Consider the following 13,577-nt stretch of genomic DNA (forward strand, 5'->3'; position numbering starts at 1 on the left):
GCCGCCATGGGGATTCTGACACCGCATACCGCCATCCTGTTCCTGGCGGTTCGCCCGCCAGGAACAGGATGGCGGTATGGGGTGCCGTGGGGCCCCTGGGGGCCCCTGCAGTGCCCATGCCAATGGCATGGGCACTGCAGGGGCCCCTGTAAGAGGGCCCCACAAAGAATTTCAGTGTCTGCTCTGCAGACACTGAAATTCGCGACGGGTGCAACTGCACCCGTCGCACCTTCCCACTCCGCCGGCTCCATTCTGAGCCGGCGTCCTCGTGGGAAGGCTGTTTCCCACTGGGCTGGCGGGCGGCCTTTTGGCGGTCGCCCGCCAGCCCAGTGGGAAACCCAGAATGACCGCCGCGGTCTTTCGACCGCGGTACGGTCTTCTGGCGGCTCCCTCCAGGCGGGCGGCGACCGCCGCCCGCCGGGGTCAGAATGACCCCCTATCTATTATGAAAAAACTACAACGTATTCAGAACTCCGCAGCCAGGATACTATTACATGTAAAGTGACAAGCCCACATCTCCCCTGCCTTGAGAGCACTACACTGGTTACCCGTCCCAGAAGATGCACCTTTAAGCAGCTTTGTATCACCCACAAAGCTATACATGGAACAGGACCGCTTTTTATCAGAAACAAAATAACCAAATACATTCAACAAAGAAACCTCCGCTCAAGATTGGCACCCGCCTTAGAACACCACCATACAAGAAAAAGACTATGGGTGGTACATCCTTCTCCGTTCAAGCAGCCAAACTATAGAATTCATTACCCCAACTATAAGATCCACAGATAACTATCTTGTCTTCAGAAGACTACTCAAGAATTGGCTCTTTCCTTCATAACCACCATATTGAAACAGCTATGGACTGCATATGCCTGTGTTGATAAATATTTTTTATCTGATTATGTGTATATTATTATTATTTCTTCACCAGACATTACTGCCTTGACTCTGAAGTCTGACGGAAGGATCATTTTGCCTTTTCAGTTCTGCAGATCTTTTTGATTTAAAGTTCACTCCTCAGACCCTCCACCTCTTGGGAGGTAATGCTTTGGTATGTACTTAAAAGTAAGGGAACCTGCAATTATAAGTATCCATCAGAAGAACAAATGTCTGTCTTTGAAATCTGACATGGTGGATATGGGTGTCAGTGTATGTGTTCACGAAGCACTACTTCTTTGACAGCCAGACTCGACAGGCAGGACAGTTTATTCGCTTATTTCTGCAAGATATCTTGGTCTGAGTTCATTCTATGAACCCTCCTGCTTGAGTATCTATTCTAAGGTGAGCAATCTGCAGTTTGAAGTATCCATCAGAAGAGCAACTTAGTTGCCTTTGGTAACTTTCTTTCTCTCTTAGGGAATCTCCATTGATAATCCTAAGCACTGAATAGTCCCACCCATGTGCGAGGATCCTGGAGCACTCCTTTAAAATATATCTTCTTTAGTGTAGACATTCACCTTACATCAGAAAGGCCAAAACTAGGGCATAATTTATTTAAAATGTTTTGCAGCTTATAAAGAAGGCTATATTGGCCATTTAATTAATTTATATCTAAAAAGGGTCAAAATATCATCAAAAAAACTAGAAGAAAATTCCATAAGCTGAATATTGTTTCTTAAAAATATCGTTCATTTAAGCCTTTTTTCAAACAAAATGAAGAGGAAGGAATGGGGCAGTGTAGACATTTAGGCTGCAGTACCGTAGTGCCTATAATGGCTCACAGCCCTCCTGTGCCCCATCATACCCATGCAAGAGGCAGTTACCTAAGTTCTTTTGTTTGGCTCCTGGTGACAGGATCTTGGAGCACTGAACTTGGCCCTTTTTTGGTTTTATTCTTTAAAAAATCTTTCTCAGACTACTTGTCAGCAACTTTACTCGATTTCTTTGAAGAATTAGAGTGTTTTTGATGACATTATCTGACAGGAAAATTATTTTTCAAGTCAAATAATACGCAATCCTCATTTGGTATACGTCCTGCCTGTGGTAGAAAGGTCAAATCAGATCCTCATGATCTCTGTATTCTCAGCCTTCCTGACAGCCACTTTCCTGACAGATGGCAGCACTGCAAAAAAAATTCCAGACGTACCCTGAGGGACAGGGAGAAGATTTGCCTCCATGGAGCTCAAGAGTGGTGCAGAGAACAAGATGCGCCATCGGAAGTTAAGGCTTCATGTGAGTGAGGAGAGGGTCAGTCCTCTACCAGATCTCCTCCACCTCCCTCTGAGGCCTCCAAGAGAGGGCGACCCGACATGAGGAGGAATCTACAAAAACAACATAGTTCGCATTCAGTGTTGAGGACATCGAGGCGAGGTACAGTGTCAATATGCTTGCTATCAAGAGCTGAATTAACAACATTCAACATCGAGACACAGAAGGTCAATGTGGAAGGATTACATGACGTCGAGACACTCGAGACACTCAACGTCAAGGGAGTCCATGATGTCAAGACATAGAAAATACTCAATGTTGAGAAACCGTTCAATGTTGATATATCCTAGATCTGCGGAGTGAGTCAGGAAAACGAGAGCAAGAACTTCTGATTCAGAATACTCCAGAGTGTACACTTTGCCATTCCTCTTTACAGATTCTCCACAACCTCCTCCATCACGTCCACCAGCACTTTCAGCACCTACACTGCTTCCCTCACCTCTGCCTATCCTGGGACAGAGGAACTTTTGAGAAAGTCATCACTGGTGAGGCATCCAGCCTTTCCACAAAGATATAAGTCTCCAGAGGCAAAATCTAGATCTCGACACAGGTCTCGATCAAGAGCAACTTCCAAATGTTGCTGTCACCGTCGGCATTCCTCGTTAAGGCTCATGTAGGCACAGACACAGATGTCATCCTAGGTCCAGGTCTAGGTCATGATCTAGAAGGAGGTCTTTTTATTCAACTTTATCTTTTAGCGCTGGAAGACTGGAAGATACTCACCAACTTAGAATGACTCTCCTCAGCCAGTAGTCTAATCAGTTGACAACATAAATACCCTTCACAAGGTACTCATGCGAGGAGCTATGAAACTAAATATTCCACTGCCTACTCCAACAATGGCTTAATTTGTGATATTTGAGACTCTTCCCAACATTCTGCCTCTGGTTCCAGGTTTGTTAGAACCAGCTATGGAACTCTTCCTCACACCAGCTTCAGCCAATGCAATTCCATCAAGGCTTCAGAAAAAATATAACCCACTGGAGCAGGACGCGTTATTCCTGGGGACAGATCCTCCTCCTGATTCAGTTGTGATCTTGGCTGCGAAGAAAATTCATTCTACTAATCCTTCATTCACGGTTCCACCAGACAAAGAAAGCAGGACTCTTGACTCTGTTGAATGCAGAGTATGCAGCACAGCAGCTGCAAACTTGAAAGCTTCAAGCACATCTGCTGTCCTCAGCAGGTAGCATAGATCCTTGTGTGAGTCCCTACAGAAATTTGTGGATGATCTCCTAAGAGACCGCAGGAAGGACTTCACAGAAATTATGAATGATAGCATGATGGTCTCTGACCAAGTGATCAGTGCGGCTGCCTATCCGTCTTTGCCAGCAACCCATGGTTATTGCCATGGATTGACTCTCAAGCGACATTCTTGGCTTCATCTAACAGCTCTGAAGCAGGACTTTCAGCAGAGGATTATCAACCTTTCCTTCTCTTGCAACACTGTATTTGGGAGCTTTACGGACGAGGAGATGGCTCACATGAAAAGTGAAATGGAGACCTTGAAAGCAGTTAATCAGAAAAATGTAAGGAATAGAGAAAATATCCTTACTAGCCTTACAAGAAATGTTTTTATCCAGGGAGGGTTCAAACCCCCTAAAGGACACCAACAGAAACAACAAAAGCCTTTTCAGCAGCATCAAAGGCTCCAACCAAAAGGAAGAGGTGGCCATCAAATTGCTCAAGCAGGAAAACCTTCTTCATGTTCCAAACAATGAGCCTCTACTTCCCCTTCTTCAGTTACCCTTGCCGGTAGGGGAAAGTACATCCAAATATCCCCCAGAGTGGAAATCTATCACAAAAGATGCCTGGGTACTGAATATTGTACAGAATGGTTATTGTTGCAGATTCACCAGTCCTCCACCAAATATTCCACCAAAATCATCCAATCAACATCTACAGATCTACAGATTCTGAGATCAGAAGTGAACATTCTTCTGCAGAAGCATGTGGTGAAGCCCGTACCTCTCAACCAACATGAAACGGGGTTTATTCTTTGGTGAAAATAAAGGTCTGAAAAATAAATTCAGACCCATACTAGATCTGAAAGTCGCAAACAAATGGATACAAAGAGAAAAAATCAGAATGCTAGCATTACATCAAATTTATCCTCAAATCCATCGAGACTGGCTCTGTTGCATAGATCTTCAGGATCTTTACCAGTACAAGGTACTTCCTTTGGGCCTCATATCAGCCCCCAGAACTTTTTCAAAGTGCCTGACAGTGGTCGCCGCGCACCTCAGAAAACTCAAAATATTTGTCTATCCATATCTAGATGACTGGCTTATCAAGGTGTCAATGCAACAGCAAGCACAACATCATTATCAAATTACTCTTTCTATTCTCAATCGGCTAGGACTTCATGCCAATCACCAGAAAGTGACCTCATTGCCAGTTCAGTCTCTTCATTACTTAGGAGCAGCTATCAAAAGCATAAAAGCAAAAGTGTATCCTTCGTAGGAGAGACCTTTATCTATACTTCTGAAATATCAATCGCACATGAAAGTTTTTAATCCAGCTGTGAAAAAAGTATCATCTCTTTTAGGCTTAATGGCATCTTCTACACTTATTACGCCAAATACCTGTCTCCACATGAGACCACTTCAAGAGTGTCTGGAGGACCAGTAGTGTCAATACTCAGGCATTTGGAAAGACAAGATGACACTTTCCCTCAAAGAGAGGAAATCCGTCAAATGGTGGTGTCAACCAAAAAAATTCCTACAGGGGATTCCTTTTCATCAGGATGTTCCATCTCAAACAATAGTGGCTGACACATGTCTGTTAGGTTGGGGAGCACACATGGATCACCTTCAAATTCAGATATGTCATTTCTGCAAAGGCAATGACATATCAGCTTTCTGGAACTAAGTGCTGCTCATCTAGCCCTGAAGTCTTTCCTGCCATTCTTCAAAACGGAACCCCTCTTTGTTCAGACAAACAACACAACAACAGTGTACCATCTAAACAAGCAAGGTGGAACAAAGTCTAGAGTCTTATCACTGGCAGCCCACACAATATGGAATTGGTTGCTGGCCAGGAGCCTAAGGATCACTGTGATCCATCTACCCGGAGTCCGGAATATACAAGCATATCTACTCACAACTGCAGAAAAAAATGCCCAAACTTGGCCCCTTGGTTTTACCAACCAGGGATGTTGGGGAATGCTCTATGGATCAACTAGTCAGGCAGATTTATATACACATTTACATCAGTAATCATCAAACTGTCTTACTCGAAGGCCAGAATGATATTGATAGCTGTGGAGTGGCCTGACAGTGGTGGTTCTTGGACCTAACACAAATATCACAGACCTACTTCACGTCTCAGAACATCCACACATGAGGCTGCTGTGCTGTCTAGACCTTTTCATGAAGTTCAGAGGCCAGATGATCCATCCCAGTCTCTCCTCTTTGAGATTGGCAACATGGCTCCTGAACCTGTACAAAAGGGACATTTGAATTTACCACAAGAATGCATGAATATTCCAAAAGAAGCTAAACTTCCATCAACTAGTACATCTTATTCTTTTAAATGGAAGAGATTCTGTATCTGGTGTTCTGACAAGAACATTAATCCAACTACATGCCAAGAACAAGCTTTACTTCCATACTTGCTTCATTTGGCCACGCCCGGGTTATAATTCTCTTCTATTAAGGTCCAATTGGTGGCTATTACTGTCATAGAAAATGTACTTCACAAACCTCTTTTTTTTTTCAAAGTCCCAGTTATTAAGGACTTGTTAGAGGGTATCAAGAAGGTTTTTCCTATTCACCCTCTTTCCCCTCCTTTGGAACTGAACATAGTACTTTCACACCTCCTGGAACTCCCTTTCAAAATTGTTCACTAAGCCTCATTTCAACACTTTTCTTGGAAAACGGCTTCCCTTGTTGTCATCACACCTGCACGTTCTCATGAACCATATACTATTTTCCATAGTAATAAGGTGGTTATGAGAATTATCCGAAATTGTTGACCAAAGTTATTTTGGATGTTGTCATTAATCAGTCTGTTACTTTGCTGTCTTTCTTTCGGAATCCTTCTTCTCTAGCAAACAGATCTCTACACACTTTAGAGATAAGAAAGGTCTTAAAATGTTGTCTCAGCAAAACAAAAGATAAACCTAAGACTGATCATTTCTTTGTAAATGATGGTTCTGTATTTACAGCTTTAGCCACATTTAAACAGTCTATATCCAGGTAGATAATTTCTTGCATCCTGTTATGCCATCAGAAAGCAAACAAAATTCTGTCTGGTAGACCAAAGGCCCATTCTACCAGAGGGAAGGCAGCAACAGCTGCTTTAATGAGCAATATTCCTGTTGCAGAATTCTGAGAAGCAGTTACAGAGAAATCTGTTCACACTTTTACGAGTCTCTATTGTTTGAATTAAGATGCTAGAAGAGATGTGCAACTAGGACAGCCTATATTTCTACATTGCCCCATTCCTTCCTCTCCATTTCTTTTTTAAAAAGTTATTAAGAAATTTATAAGAAAAGATTATTTAGCTCATGGAGATTTCTTCTAATTTTGTAATGATATTTTGATCTTTTTTAAAACATAAATTAAACTAATTGGCCAATGTAGCCTTTTTTATAGGCTGCAAAACATTTTCAACAAATTATGTCCTAGTATTCGCCTTCCTCAAGTAAGGTAAATGTCTACACTAAAGAAGATATATTTTAAATAAATGCTTCGGGATCCCCGCACATGGGTGGGACTATCCAGTGCTTATGATTTTAATGGCGATTCCCCTGAGAGACAACTAGGATTACAAGTAAGAACCCATTCTTTCTGGTGAATATTCCATCTATCTGCAGATTCTTCACTGCCCTCATCCCTCCCTTTCTGTGGAGTGTACTTTTAAGGTTCTAAAAAAGCCCAGGTTAGGTTTGGTACAGTATCATATTTGCAGTCTGTCACTGTTAATCCTCGTCTTTGGGTGCAGAAGAGTTTTAGTAGAAAACTGATTGCACTGTGCAGGAGCGGAGCCTGTATACGGTGGTGCGATTTTGTATCTAAATTTGATGTGTCCACTTTTCGGCACATGGGGGTAATCGCTGGAAATGTGCCAGATCCAGCCTTGTGCATGGACAGTTCAAAAGGTGATGAGTCTGCGGTTAGATAGAATATCCACCAGAAAGAGTATTACCAAATTTAAGACACTTTTGCAATATGCTTTCTATCACTGTAAATGATCTTAATTATTTTTAGCCACACTCACAAGTACTTATTTATTTATTTTTTACCTTGGAAAGGGAAAATTAGGTCCTATTCCTATTGAAACCTAGACCCTTCAGGCATCAATCATATGTTTGCAGCAGGCACTTTAACGCTCTGAGGTACCTGCCAGTGTATCAGATTGCTCTGCTGTATCATTCAGCTACTTTTGTCTATACCAACTCTGTTCTACTCTAACCATTTCTTGTTCTTCCTTCAATCTCCATCATCACCTCTTCTTGCCCTCTCCTCATTGTAAGTTACCCCAATACGCATCCCTCCTTTTTTACGTTTTAGCTTAGAATCCATTCCCTTTACTCTACCTCCTTTGGAAAAAATATCATTAGTTTGTTGTGTATTGTAATACTTTTTTGCTTGGACCTTTTAGATATTAATGTGACATCCCCGTACCAGATAAGGAACATCATCAACACCACAGAACAATCCACTGGGGTCACTAGAAGCCCTTCCCCTCCTTGCATGCGGGTGAGTATTAGAACCCCATTTACACTGCCCATTGAATTCTGTCTCACTAATGTCTATCTGTTGTGGTTTCATTTATTTCTGTTTCTCCCTTTGGTTTCCTGACATTTATCCCACTGCTTTTACTCCTGGTTCTCATGCCAGATTACTGCCTCTGGTCTCCTTCTGTTGCTAATATTCATGGCAGTCCTCCCCATCTCTTTATTTCTTCCTCTGTTATTCTCATTCTAGGTTTTTTCCTACTTGCTTCTCTTCTCTCTGGTGCTTTGTTTCGTTTTCTGGGATTTCTCTCTTTTAGTTCTTTATGTCATATTGATTTATTTTTGTGAAAGAGGCCCTATTTGACATACTTCACACACCTCTCTGGCATACCCAGGTCAGCAAGCTGGGGGTGCAGAATGTTTACGTCATCTCTCGAAGCCCTCTGCGAAGACTCACAGTAATACTGGTTTTAGTAGCTTAAGCCTCTGGTCCCTGAAATTTCTTAAATAGAACTTTTAAGAAGAAATGGATCCCTTGGTATGGTTAGATTTCTGTTAAGGTCATTTTGACAAGTTGTTTGTCATTTATGAATGACTTTTATACAGGCTGTGATATTTAGTGAGTTGGAATTTTTTAACCTCATACCTTGGTGGCACTGACCTGTCATACTGAGCCCTTCATCAATCATTAGTATTACTATTTACATTTTTACAGCACATTCCAAAATGAAAAACAGTGACCTATCACCACAAAACATGGCTGCAGACTTGGTATCTCACGTTAGTTCACTGTTAAATTTCATCACCTCTTCTAAGGTCCTAATATGATAGTTTTGGTTCTTTCACATGCGTCCACTGTTACATCCCATGGATAAAACAATCAACATGTTTTTGCCTTGCAGTCGATATATAGCACCTTTATGCCGAGCATAATTATCAAAAATCTTTAAAAGGATGTCACAATCAGCCTATTAAGCCATTCTGTACAAAAACAGTGTTTTAAGTGCTTAGCTTGAGACCTGTTGCCCTTTAATGTCGTTGTTTTTGGTTCCAGCCTGCTGTGCACAACTACACTTGCAAGTTGAATTCCAACAAGGGCCATGACCACAACTCTTATGAATATGGCTTTGTTGAAGTCCATATTTCATATATCAGAAGTTATTTCCTTCTCAGAGTTCTCAATAGTTTGTTTCTGATCCACAAGTAATTCTAAAATGGGCATGGCAGTTATGCAACATCACTATCCCAGGAAATACCGGTATTAATTTTCAAACCTCACAGCCATCTTTAATCACACCTAGTTCCGGGGATTTTTCTGTTTTGCTGTATGTTGAGTGGAATTTGTGACCCTAGCAGTTTCACATACTGTGTACTATTTTCAACTCAGGCTAGTTGATTGGGTAGGGGGAAGGAGGTGAGGAAGGCCACTCATTCTGATGTACAATTCCAAATTAGTGTATCTTTTCTAATTCAGACTGCTTCTAGACTTGATGATACCCAGCCATTTATGGATACAGGGTCTTTCATAAGGATTCTATACAATGATGCTTCTGGTCTACACAGTAAGAAACATATGCTGGCCCAAAATGATAAACACAGACAGTTTCAGGTAACCTGGGTAGGTACTGCAGAGCATCCGAACAAATGTTCAGGTCATGGTGTAGGCTTCGTTGCATCAAGCTTTTCCAATTGGAGATTTTCTGGTGTGGCACAGTTGTCTTGTGTTTCCATGATATTAATCTGTTTTTCACATAATTTGGAGTGTTCAGTTTTAGAGCTTTGAAATTATTACAAGCAGATTTATAAGTAAATCTTCGAATAGGTGTCATTTAGGTTCATTGAGTGCCGGAGAGCTTTGGCTAAATTTCCTTCTGTCTGTGATTGATCTTTCAGCTGCATGAAGGACAAGATTTAGTGGATTAGTCTGGAACAACAGGGAGATAAGTGATGAGAAAAATCCTACATTTTAGTCTTGAGGGTGTCAGTGACTTAAATAGCTCTCTAAGATGTTCTTTGGGAATTGATCTCCTTGTAAATTATATGAGTCTTAATTGTTGTTGAGGTCATTTTATCAAAGATTTTAGAGGGCTATCTATGTTTAGTCTGTTCTCTAGTATGAAGTCTATAGCTTTTGCATTCTCTATCAGTTCTGTGCAGACATCTACTTCTTTTGAGGTGTGTACGCCACCCTTCATAGCATTGTTTTCAACATTGACAGTGATTAGCAGGAATATGATATTGTTTTGACCCAGTTTTAGTTTCTGTCCGTTCACCCTTCTTTAAATTTTGGAAAGGCATTCAGTTGGGTGGTTATCAAAGATCCTTAGGTAAATCTTGATGTTGTTGTATATTGTTGTATATTTTCCCTGATGCTGATTTTTTTATTTTTTATCTTGGGCAAACCCAGATCATGCATGCGTGCCATGACATAGGCCTGTCTCGTGGATTGCTGTCTTTTTGGACCGGGAAGGGTGCCCAAAGCACTAACCTTCTGCGTTTGCCAGGTGCTAAGCGGTAGAAGTGCAGTGGTGGCAGCATACCGTGTGGTGATTTGTAGGAATAAACAGGCCTTTTTAGTTCGAAGCCCATCAGACAGTGCTATATACATCTTGGTAACATTCAGAAAGACTCCATGGAAGTGCATTCCACCCATTGCTTTCCATTGGGTTTGCGGTTTGTAATTGACATTTTCTGTCTTTCTATTGCTGGCTTTATTTGTTTTAGGGTGTTCATATTGAGTTCGCCCCTCCCAAGGAGCAATGCCTTTTCACACTACCTCTCTTTGTATTCTGCCATGAGTGCTCCTTTCTGTAAACAGTCCTATAAATCTTGTTTTCATCTGGTCACATTTGCTGTGCATTCAAAGACAGAGGTCAAATGTCAGGCTCTGTCTTCAGGGGGAGGTTGGTGTTTACTTTTCTTTCTCTGACTTCAATGTGAGAGGATTTATGTGGAAATCCTACTAGATGTCAGGGTAGGAATGTTTTTTTTCTAGCACACAATAACATTCAAACTGTGCAAGTATTTCAGGGTATATCAGAATTAGGAAAGCACAAATGAAGCACATTTGTGTTCATTCTGAAGTATGTTGGAAACAAATACTTTAATATGATCAGAACAAATCAATACACTAGGTGATGCTATTTCCACACATTATTGTTTGTGCGTTGTAAAGTTTTATGAGTAAAACTGTATGTTTGTGGAAATGTATCCGTCATTTCAACTGAAAATGTGTTGTCTGTAATGGCAGTGTGCTACCACTCCATGCATACTCCACTCCATTCCACTCCACTCTTCTCTGCTCTGAACCATTTCCACTTTACACCACTCCACGCCACTGCAGTCTGTGCCACTGGACTCTACTTCACTCTGCACCACTGCACTCTACGCCACTTCAGTCTACGCCTCTCTACCCTACACCACTCTACTCTGTGCAAGTGAAAGTTATGCACTCCAGGCTAGGCCACTCCACTCCACTCTACTCTGCACACTGCACTGTACGCCACTCTGGTACTCTGCACCACTACACTCTGTCACTGCACTCTACAGCACTTTACTCTATGCCATTACACCCTACGCTACTCTGCTGTATGCCACTGCAGTGTACCTTACCCAACTCCACTCTGCACCACTTCACTATACTCTAAAACAATCTACTCTACGCCACTACACTCTACGCCACTCTTCTCTGTGCCATTCCACTCTATGCCACTGCACTGTATGCCACTCTACTGTAAACCACTGCACTCTATGCCGCTGCACTCTGCCATTCTATTCCACTGCACTCTCCAACACTCTACTCTGCATCACTGAATTCTCCATCACTGAACTCTACACCTCTCTACTCTGCACTACTGCACACTATGCCAATGTACTCAACACTACTTTACTCTTCATCATTGCACTCTACACCACTGCACCACTCCAGCCACTGCACTCTGCATCACTCTGTGCCACTAGCCTGTGCCACTGTGCTGTACTCCAAAATGCTCTACAACTCTGCATTATGCACCACTACACTCTACTAAGCACAACTTTAATCTACATCACTGCATTCTATGACACTTCATTGTACGCTGCTGAATTGTATGATGCTGCATTCTATGCCATTGGACTCTACACCGCTCTACTCAACACTGTTCTACACCAGTGCTCTCCACACCAGTCCACTCTACTCTACTCCATGCCACTCTATGCCACTGCACTTTACTCTGGAGCTCTCTTCTCTATAGCACTACACTCTGTGCCACTGCATTCAACGCCACTGCACTCTCTGCTGCATCACTATATTCAACACCTCTGCACTCTACGCCAATCTGCTCAACACCACTCTACTCAACACCCCTTTGCTGTACCCCACTGCACTCTGCACCAATGCACTGTACACCACTCCTACACCATTGCACTCTACGACACTTTAATCTGCAACACTGCACTCTACATCACTGAACTCTATGCCACTCGATTATGCACTACTGCATTCTATTCTAGTGCACTCTATGCTACTCTACTTCGCATCTCTCCACTCTACGCCACTGCACTCTACAGCATTCCACTCTCCTCCATGGCACTGTATTCCACTGCACTCTACGGCACTATATTTTCTAGAGTATTGGATCTTTCATAGATTCACATGCTTGAATCATCCCTGTCATCGAGGTGGGAGTCTCATGCTCCTCTGGTGACTCTTGTTGTGATCTCTCTCTTTTTTGTTGACTTTTCTTGTGAGGCAAGAGAACCCGAAAGTTCTCTGCCTTAGAAACAACAGCTGTAGCCTTAGGTCTTTGGAATCCTAAAAACAGCCTCCCCTCTCTTGACTTTGACAGTTTTGGAAGAAAATGTTCTACAAATCTTATAGTCCCTTACCTTGAGGACAGAGTGAAGGCAGTAGATTCCTTTTGAGGATTCTCCTAGTGCAGCTTTTTCTTGCCACAAGTCCCACAAGGTCTAAAGAGTTGTTTCTTCGAGGATTCAGGTTATGTCAGATGTTGAATAGTAAGACGGCAGAAGTCCCTGTCGGACGGTAGAAAATCTGAGGGAAGATGCCTCTGCGGCTGCTATTGCCTGATTGGCTGAAGTTTGGTTCTTTATAAATGATGTAGATAAGCTATAAAAACCAGTGTCTTTTGTCATTATAAGCTATGTATACTGCTTCCACTGCTTTAGAATGAAAGGTGGTACTCCTACCTCGACAATGGTGATTTATTCAAGCATGTGAATCTATGAATAATACCAGTACTGGAGAACGAGAGTTTCAGGTAAGTAACACATTTTTTACTCTGCACTGCTAGACGCCACCATACTCTGCACCACTCCACGCCACTCAAATATACTCTGCACAACTGCACTCTAAGGGCCAGATGTAGGTAGGTTTCATTTTGCGAGTACTAGCGACTCGCAATTTGCAACTCGCAAAAAAAAATGCAGAAAGGTGCCTCAGACAGCTTCTGCGACTCGCTATGGGGTCGCAAAGACCCACCTCATGAATATTAATGAGGTGGGTCGCAGTTTGCGACCCCATGGTGAGTCTAGGCATTCCCAGGGATGGTGGCCTGCTGGAGACAGCAGACCACCATGTCCGTGACTGCTTTTTGAATAAAGAAGTTTTTTTTTTTCTTTCTGCAGCCCGTTTCCGTTAAAGGAAAACGAGCTGCAAAAAGAAAAAATACCGAAACCATTTAGTTTC

The 13,577-nt window shown here is 42.3% G+C and overlaps 1 protein-coding gene across 4 annotated transcripts in view; it reads left to right on the forward strand.

Moving 5' to 3' along the window:
- Nucleotides 1-13,577, forward strand: part of LOC138259404 (golgin subfamily A member 4-like) — a 407,876-nt gene that overhangs the window by 151,479 nt on the left and 242,820 nt on the right. For all 4 annotated transcript variants that reach the window (XM_069207148.1, XM_069207147.1, XM_069207150.1 and 1 more), the window contains one exon: nucleotides 7,816-7,913. In XM_069207148.1, coding sequence (XP_069063249.1) covers nucleotides 7,816-7,913 — 98 coding nt within the window. The remainder of the gene's footprint in view (nucleotides 1-7,815; nucleotides 7,914-13,577) is intronic.

Source organism: Pleurodeles waltl, chromosome 9, assembly GCF_031143425.1.
Source record: "Pleurodeles waltl isolate 20211129_DDA chromosome 9, aPleWal1.hap1.20221129, whole genome shotgun sequence".
NCBI classification, from domain to species: Eukaryota; Metazoa; Chordata; class Amphibia; order Caudata; family Salamandridae; genus Pleurodeles; species Pleurodeles waltl.